The sequence below is a fragment of the Solanum pennellii genome, chromosome 1 (genome assembly GCF_001406875.1).
Source record: "Solanum pennellii chromosome 1, SPENNV200".
In the NCBI taxonomy this organism is placed as follows: Eukaryota; Viridiplantae; Streptophyta; class Magnoliopsida; order Solanales; family Solanaceae; genus Solanum; species Solanum pennellii.
The window spans coordinates 89755118-89764336 of record NC_028637.1 but is presented as its reverse complement, the minus strand read 5'-3'; the positions used below and the strand labels follow the sequence as shown (position 1 = coordinate 89764336).

Below are 9219 nucleotides of genomic sequence, written 5' to 3'. Positions count from 1 at the left end.
ATCATGGAATATCTCAAAGTGGGTTTTTATAGGTGTAATATTTAGGAGTTATAATTTTTATATTAAATATTTTGAAGGTTATGAATATGAAAGGTTAGGAGTTAGGAGGTGTAATGCTCATTAACTAATTTATTAATAGCAATATATATATATATATATACACATAATATTATTGTGTAAAAAGAAATAATCTAAAAAGACCTTTTTTTAAAAATAAAAATATATATTTTTCTCACCATTGAGGCATGCCACATAGGCTGATTGAAGATTCTCATTTATATATATATATTGATTATTATATCTCAAGTTTATAAAAAAAAAATATGAAAAGCTTTTGTATACTATTATAAATATTAGAATACCATATTGTGTTTTAGACTAAAAATATATAATTTTTGAAATTTCCTCTTTTCATACCCTCATTATTAATCACCACATTACAAAATCTTTTTATTATTAATCATTGTTTAAACAACATAACCAATTTGTGAAGTTTTACTTTCAAGAGTGAAAGAGAAAGAGAGAGAGGGTTTTGGTTTTGGTTTTGGTTGTGGTTTTTGATCAAATCCAAAGTGGGCATTGTTGTTTGATCGAAATTGGTTGACAATGTCTTTCTCTTTCTTCAAGGCTTCAAGGCCTAAAACTCCATCAGAACTCGCTAAAACTGTCAAAGATAGTTTTAATGCCCTTGATTCCATAACTGTTGCTGAAGTTAAAGCCCTCGAGAAGGTTTTTTTCTTCGACCCATTTGATTTTTTACCTCTATTTTATGATTTTTCATATTGTTTGCGGAGCCGAGCTTTCTGGGTTTTTTTTTCTATGAAAGAAAACCTACCAACTGTATTTTTTTCTTGTTTTACCTGATTTGACATATTGTTTAGGGAACTTGTTCTTGTGGGTTATTATTCTTTTGGGGAAAAGATACAAGCTTTATTGAATTTGTCAAAAAAACAAACAAAAAGGGTATCAAATTGATTAATAGTAACATGGATCAGCTGTATAAGAATCAAGACAAATAAAAAGAGCCTATGGGTTAATCTTATATTCATTTCTAAATAGCAGGGACTGGGAGTTCTACTATTCTTCTTGTGAGTGTGGTGATGTAGTTTAGTGATCATAGGTGTGAAATAAGTAGAAGTGATTGAGTGGAGAACTAGTTAATATGTGTTTTAAATTTCTAACAAATTAGAAGGAAATGAGCATTAGTAAGATTGATCAGCTGTATATAAGCACCACCAACCTGCTGAAGAATCGAGACAAAGAAAAAAGAAAATGGAGATGAGCCTATGGTTTGATCTTTAATTCATTTCTGAATAACCGGGATGGAGAGTTCTACTTTTCTCCTTGTGGGCGTGTGGTTACGTAGTTTAGTGATCATAATTCGAAGGTGCGAAATAAGTAGAAATAATTGAGTGGAGAACTAGTTAATGCTGGTTTAAATTTCTAATTGCTTCAGAAGGAAATGAGCATTACAATTGATCGATGGTTTTGGGACTGAACTGAAATTGCTATTTTGTTATGGATTTGGGTGCTAAGAAGGAAATGCTTTTGGTAACTGTTATGGTTGGATTATAAGAATTTCTATTATGAAATCTTAATTAGATGCTTTCCACTTGTTTAACCAAGGCTCAGCTTAGTTAAACGAATGATTTGGATAGTTGCAAACTGTGATGTGGACTAATGGAGAGTGGAGGAACCGGAGGATTTAATGTAGATTATTAGACAGTGTTAAGTAAAGTTAAATGCACCGATAAACATTACTATCTTTCATCATAAAATAGAATTAAAAGCAAAAATTTGGACAACCTTATATGAATAAGTTGGTTAAGAGAGCAAGTACAGTAACTGAGATAATGAAAAATAATTTTACCTTGTTAGTTCTTTTTAGTTTAATCTTTAGGCGGTTCTCTAAAAAAGATAGTGAAAAAAATTATCCCCAGAGTCAAGACTAGAGAGGAATGCATTAACCAATGCTTTCATATCTGTTTGTTTCTTTTTATATTCTTTTTTTAATCAGCGTTGTCTAAGTTGAAAAAATCATTCCTGTCCCTAAACATTTGAACCTATAAGAAGTCCGAATGGGTAGAGGGTGGGAATTTCGACTCCTTATATGGACTTGGACAAGTCTCCCCTCACGAGCTAAGCTTTTGGGGTTGAGTTAAGTCCAGGTGTCATATCTTTACATGGTATTTGAGCCAGACTCATTCCAATATGTTGTTCACCAATGTTGAGGCCCCATTTTTAAGTGTTTACTCTCTCCATTTGAGGTCTGGGCATGTGGGGAGTGTTAAGAAGTCCCACATCGGTAGAGGGATGAGAAATTGGTTCCTTGTATGGACTTGGACAAACCTCCACTCATGAGCTAGCATTTGGGGTTGAGTTAGACCCATATGCCATATCTTTACAGAAACTAAGAATAAGGCTTAACAGGGTAACTATCTTTCCTTGCTTGCTTGTTCTTTTGTCCACTAGAATCTGTTTCAAAGGATGACTGTGTTTTTTCAAATATCCCTCTCTTACAGGCTATGGAAGAAGTTGAAAAAAATATTGTGGCAATGAAAGTTATGCTCGCTGGAGATGGAGAAGTTGAGCCGAATCCAGATCAAGTTGCACAACTGACACTTGAAGTTTGTAATGAAGATGTTATTGCGCTCTTCATTCACAAATTACTTATATTGGGATGGGAAGTATGTTTTTCTATTTTATCTGAAAAGATATTCAATCTTATCATCAGACTTAATGCACTGAATTTAGTTTGAGATTCCATGACTAATTATTATGTTTTTTGCTTAGGCTAGAAAAAATTTGGTCCATTGTTGGTCTATTATGTTGAAGCAAAAAGTTGACTCCACATATTGTTGCGTGCAATACATGGAAAATCATTTGGAATTGCTGGACTTCCTAGTTGTTTGGTAAGCAAATCTAATTTTTTGTTCATGCACATCTGAAGAGGGTAGAAACACCATGATTTGAAGATGATTGAAATTATTTTTAAAACAATACCTCTAGCTGTAAAGATGACTTCGTAGTATGTGTTTCCATTTTGGTAACCCGCTGGCATGTGGTGGTGAAAGTGCTGGAGACCTGTAAAAACTTAGCACTACTATAGTAATGTTAGTCCTTCCTGACTGATTGAATTATGTAATTATATAGGATTAGGGGAAGTAATTGTCTTTCAATATGCAGATGGAGAAAGTCATTTCAAACGTATAATGCTTTGTTGGCTCCACATGTTATATATATTCTTAGAGTGAAGAATTCTCTCTTAAAATTGGCTTTTTCACGCTCCTACTTCTGAATTAGCATACCAGAAAATAATTTATTTTCTTTCAGTGGGATAAAAAGGTCATTCCATTAAATATTTCTTTGTTCATTTCCTTTCAATTAGTTTGTTACATCTCATTTTTATGGCAATTTAGAATTTGAAATTTAAAAGTTGTAATTGTCATATATGATATATCAACACTAAGCTGCTGGCCATCCGGCCCTTATATTCTGAATCCTTTACAACAAGGCCTTACCATATCTATCCTGTTTTGACAATAGATATGACATCTGATATTAGAGGTTCTTTTCCTCTAGCAATAACATTTCTTCCTTCCTTTTGTTTCGGTTTTCTTAGTTTTACGAAATCTCCCTTTGATGTGTTCTTCTGGTGGCATCTTTAGCTTTCTTAGCAGCTAAACTAGGGAGTCTGTGTGAAGAACAAGAAAATTATCAATTCAGATTAAACACCTGTAAACAAAAATAAGATTCCATTGTACTAGAAGTTCTTCAAAGAAGATGACTAATAGGATTCATTAAAAGAATTATCAACCCCTTATCCTTTAAGAGTTGGGTTCTATTGAAAGGTAAGGGAAGTATACTTAAGATCTCAAACTATAATGACCAAATATGGACTGAAAATATTCCTGAACAACTGGTATGTATAGAATCCAGGCAAGTCAGATTTGGATAACATTCTTCCACTGTCAGAAGTTCCTTATTACACGTGAACACCCTATGATCTGTTCTTGAAAAAGAACTCTCTCTAGCATCTCTGTTCCTCCTGTTCTGCTCTCAGTAACCTTTTAACTTCTATTTGTTAGGTAACTTTTGATAACCTTCTAATTTATATAATAAACATAAGCTACAGTTTGTTGTGAAATATTGTCACTGAATAGTATTAACGTTCATGATACTAAGACATTCTGATTTCACGAGCAGCTATGACAACAAGGAAATTGCTATGCATTGCGGAGGTATGCTTAGGGAATGCATAAAATTGCCAAGCCTTGCAAAGTAAGATATTCACACTTCCCTAACCCTGATTGTGTTTGGAACTTCTTTGTCACTATCAGATTCTTCAGATTTTTGAAACTTCTTTCATTTTTGGCATTGTTTAGCCAAGGTCTTTCATTGTTACTTTATTTCTTGGAACAGATTCACCTTTTAGGTCCAGATTCTCAAAATTTACTCAACCTCTTGGAGTCTGGTATTTTACACCCAAGCCCGTCCCTGATTATTTTTTTCTTATGAGTTTTATGTACCTTATTTTAGATACATCTTGGAGTCTCCCAGCTTTGGATTGTTCTTCAAGTTCGTGGAGTTGCCAAACTTTGATGTTGCTTCTGATGCATTTTCTACCTTTAAGGTCATATTTTTCGAAGTTCAAGATTGTGCTTGCCATGCACAGTTCTCTGTGAATGCTGCTTTTAACATATCTTGAAATTCTGCAGGATTTACTCACCAAACATGAATCTGCTGTGTCTCAATACCTGACTAATAACTATAGTGAGGTTTGTCACATCTTAATTATCACCATTATTTATCCACTGATCAGTCTGTTTGTCACATCTTAATTATCACCATTATTTATCCACTGATCAGTCTTACTTTAGTTTTGTTCTTGATACCTATTGACTTTTACTTCCAGTTCTTCGAGCAATATGAAAAACTCTTAACTTCTCCTAATTACGTGACGAGAAGGCAATCTCTGAAGGTTAGTTCCCTTGTTAATAGTCCTTTCTTTTGATTGTTCTTATGGCTCTTCCGCTGCTGATAAATGTTTCATGAAGTTTAGCTTCTCTCAGAATTTCTACTGGAGCCTCCCAACTCCCTTATTATGAAGCGTTATATAGCAGAAGTCGGCCATTTGAAAGTTATGATGAATCTACTAAAGGTATTCCATGTTGTCTCTCGTTTGCTATATCATAGTAATGTTTCATTGGTGAGGATAACTGGTATGTGAGTGTAGGAACGGTTGAGTTATATTAAAAAATGACAAAAGTCACATGGTGGTTAATGAGATGGGTAGACTCCTTATAAGGCTTGTCAATCCTCATCCGTTTGAGCTAGCTTTTGGGGTGTGAGTTAGGCCTAAGACCTAATTTAACATGGTATCAGAGCAGGGCCTGTCTCACCCGATGTTGGGGCCTCCAAAATCAAAATTGCCCACGCATCAAATGCTAAGCACTGCGCGTGAGATGGGGTGTTAAAGAATGACAAAAGTCCCACATTGGTGGTTAATGTGATGGGTAGACTCTTTATAAGGCTTAGACAATCCTCCTTCTTTTGAACTAGCTTTTGAAGTGTGAGTTAGGCCTAAGACCTAATTACATAGTGTCACATCGCTCTAAAATGGCAACTAAAGGGGTTTGTAAAGATCTATACCTTCACCTTGCCTTTTAAGGTTTTGAATTGACTGCTCAAATTCTTCACATGGCCATAGCAACTGATACAATCCAGAAAGAACCATACCATAAAAGCTAGCTATTGAGGTGGGAGATCCCAAGGCTACATACGCCCCACATTAGCTCCCCATTAAACCAATGTGGGACTCAAGTCCCTTAACTAGCTTTTGGGGTGCGGTTCTCCGTGGGTCATACCAATGGTATCAGAGCTACCCAACGCCTTGCGTGCATGTCGTGCCTTGGATGGGAACACCGGTATTGCAGCGTTGTCCTGGGGCTAGAAATGGTCTAGCGCACAACCGTCAAGGACTATAGATACGGAGCGTGGTGGTTTGTTATGATCCTTTTAGTAGGTATATGACTTGAGTCCCACATTGGTTTAATGAGTAGCTGATGTGGGGCTTATATAGCATTCGACTCTCCCACCTCTGTAGCTAGCTGTTGGGGTGTGATGATCCCTGATTGTGTCAACAACCTTTGAGAAGTCCATTCTCAAATGTAAGTGGTATTAGTTTATGAACCACAAAATTGGGTTACAACCCTTCGGGGTGGGCCAGCGGTTTGAGCTTGGACTTCCATGTTGGAGGTCTCAAATTCGAAATCCCTTGCCAACGAAAGCAAGGGGTTTGCCTTTTCGGTCGAGCTCGTCACACCAGGTTTTCCTAGTGCGCGTTACCTTTCCTATGTGGTTTGCGAGCTATTGCATAGGAGCTGGGGTTGCGGGTTTCCCTTGTCATCAAAAATAAAATAAAAATTGGTTACACGTGTAGGATGGTGTTAAGTTATGCATTATCTCCCATTTGATATAGAAAGACATCCATAAGGTTAGGATGCTCAGATTCTTTTCAGCAGAAGTATGTAGTTGACAGTACTCAATGAAGGAACACTAGGTGACTCCATAGTTCATTCTCAGTTCTGTACTTATCTGAAAAAGATTCAGGGGACTATATGAATTTTTTGGAGCATTAAGAGTGGTCTCAGATTGCATCTCAGGACTTCCTCATGCATTGTACTTGCTTTAGTTGGACTTGGGTGGAGATTTATAGTTTTGTTTCTCTTTTCTCATTCAATATAAAAATGATAACTTTATTTTTCTACACATGCAGGACTCGAGCAAAAACATCCAAATCTCTGCTTTCCATATTTTCAAGGTGATAATATTGTCTTACCTTTGTATATCCTGCTTTCTGATAAGAGGGGAAAGGGGAGGAAGGTATCATTTTGCTAACTTTCTGGGAACTGTGGGAATTACCAACTTGAAAATCTGAAACTTTTTCTGCATATGGAATCAACAGAAAATCTGCGTAGTAATATCTCATGTAGCATGTGCCACTTGTAGCCAAAGATCTAAGCAGATTATGTAGCTCATAGTTGTGTAGATCTCTAAATACCTCGAAATGTAATCGGATGATTAATAGTTGAATTACACCCAAAAGTCCTTTTTCCCTCGGATGTTTTCATAGTATTTCTTTTAGCCATGATTATGGCATACCTGTTATGCAGAAATTCTATTGTCTCTTACATGTTTCATAAGCAGACTCATGAATATTTCATCATGTGTAGAGGAGTGCTTCAAATATGATCTTTCTTACTTGTCTCAATCAAACGTCAACAGCAATGAAAGACTGTCAAATTCAAGAATTTGCTATTCGTTTCAAAAATCCAATGGAAAGGTTGCAAATTCTCGAGGATTTTGTGGCAGTGTCAATCCTCATTGAATTTGATTCCATTAATGTTCATGCTATAATAAGATATCCGTAGTGTTCGAATCTCTCTCCTTTCAGTAATGAAGCATCCATATGTCTGTGGTCTGGCCTTCTCTTTTCTCGCATATATCAAAAGCTTAATGCACCTGGCTGGCCGCCTTTTTATGTCCTGTTTGCACATACAGGACGTAAGGTATATGCAGTCCTCATGCCTATACAATTCTCTTGCAGGTGTTTGTTGCAAATCCAAACAAGCCTCGAGAAATAAAACTTATATTGGCAAAGAACCATGAAGGGTTATTGGCATTGCTAAACAACCTTGGAAAAGGTAATACATATAAGTATATAGGGTACAATTGCTCTTGAGATTTAGCATAAGTATGTTTATCAGTTCTCTGAATTATTCCGTTATCACAGGTGGTGAAGACGATCAATTTGAAGAAGAAAAGGAGCTGATTATGAAGGAAATACAAAAGGTGTCTCGGTTGGAATCTTAAGTATATTACCTTTCTTTGCTTTTTTTGTGATTCATTCTCATTCTTTGAAGTTAAAAGAAAGGCCTCTGTGAGGGTGCTGCTTGCTCCAACATCATCTCCTTAGTCTAGAAAGAAATGTCATGTACTTATCTTCTGATCAAACCTACTTTTCTTAAATATAAGCTATAGAGTGGAATTTTTGTGCAGTCTATTGACTTGTGAGAAAAATCACCCTTTACAGATGAAAAGATTATCAAATGTTCATGGGTGTTATAGTTCTGATGTTTATCAATCATCTTCTTTGTCCTAGTCATGCTTGCCTTAGACGTTTTCCGTGACTGAGAGGTATAGCAAGAGGGATATTCCCTTAATATAAAAAGCACCAAGACCTCGCCTGTTTTTTGCTCCCTCTATTGATAGAAAAAGGGCACTCCTGTTATCGTTTCAGTGACTCATAGAGCTAAGCCTTATTCCCCCCACCCCTAGAAGTAGAGGTGATAAAGTGACTCATAGAGCTAAGCCTTATTCCCCCCACCCCTAGAAGTAGAGGTGATAAAAAGGGTTGAAATGAGAAGTCTCATAATAAAATAAAGATAAGAAAGAGGGACAAATGAGAAAGGTAATTTGTCAAATAAAGTTTAAGTTGTTTCTCTTTACCTACTTGTCCATTTGCAACTAATACAAAACTAAAAATCTTCTTAAAGATAATTGATGGGATCAATTTTATTATACATTTCCTCTTTACCATTGTTTTAGTTGGTTCATTGTGTGAATGTGGTATGTTTTGGCCATCCACCAACAAAGTAATGATACATTGGCTATTATCTCTTTATAAAATAGCTTTTAATCATAAAGTAAAGTTGTGACCATACCACTAGGAATGATAAGTGAGGTCTCCTTTTTTTTTGAAAAAAAAAATCATAATTAGATTATTTTATTTTGCTCGAAAAAATCTCTTGAAGAAAATAATCTCTTTCATATTTAGTTAATCATTGTTTAGAAGAAAGTTTTGGATTTATATAAATTGGAATATTTTTATTTCAATAAATAATAAAACAATAACTCAACATAATCGTTAAAAAAATTTATTTTAGAAAGATATTATTCTCTGAATAAGTACGCGTTTGTCCATGTGATACTATATCACGATATGGTAGCATGAGATGGAATCAGCGTTTGGACATGCGATTTTACGCTGATTCTATCTCATGATTCCATATCATGAGATGTGATACCATATTCTCCAAAAATCATGGTATGAAATCATATGAGAATACTATATCATGATTTGACTTATTTTAATACAAAATTGATCCACAAGTTTATATTTTGTTAAAACAACCCCACGTTTATATCTACTAACCA

The 9219-nt window shown here is 35.3% G+C and overlaps 1 protein-coding gene across 1 annotated transcript; it reads left to right on the top strand.

The window, feature by feature from the left end:
• Window positions 1-458: 458 nt before the first annotated feature.
• On the top strand, window positions 459-8065 carry LOC107008767 (calcium-binding protein 39). The gene is made up of 11 exons (XM_015207931.1): window positions 459-729; window positions 2523-2687; window positions 2794-2912; window positions 4207-4281; window positions 4540-4633; window positions 4719-4778; window positions 4916-4981; window positions 5063-5161; window positions 6779-6823; window positions 7610-7706; window positions 7796-8065. The coding sequence occupies exons 1-11, from the start codon at window positions 607-609 to the stop codon at window positions 7873-7875; spliced, it is 1023 nt and encodes a 340-aa protein (XP_015063417.1). The 5' UTR covers window positions 459-606; the 3' UTR covers window positions 7876-8065.
• Window positions 8066-9219: the final 1154 nt, after the last annotated feature.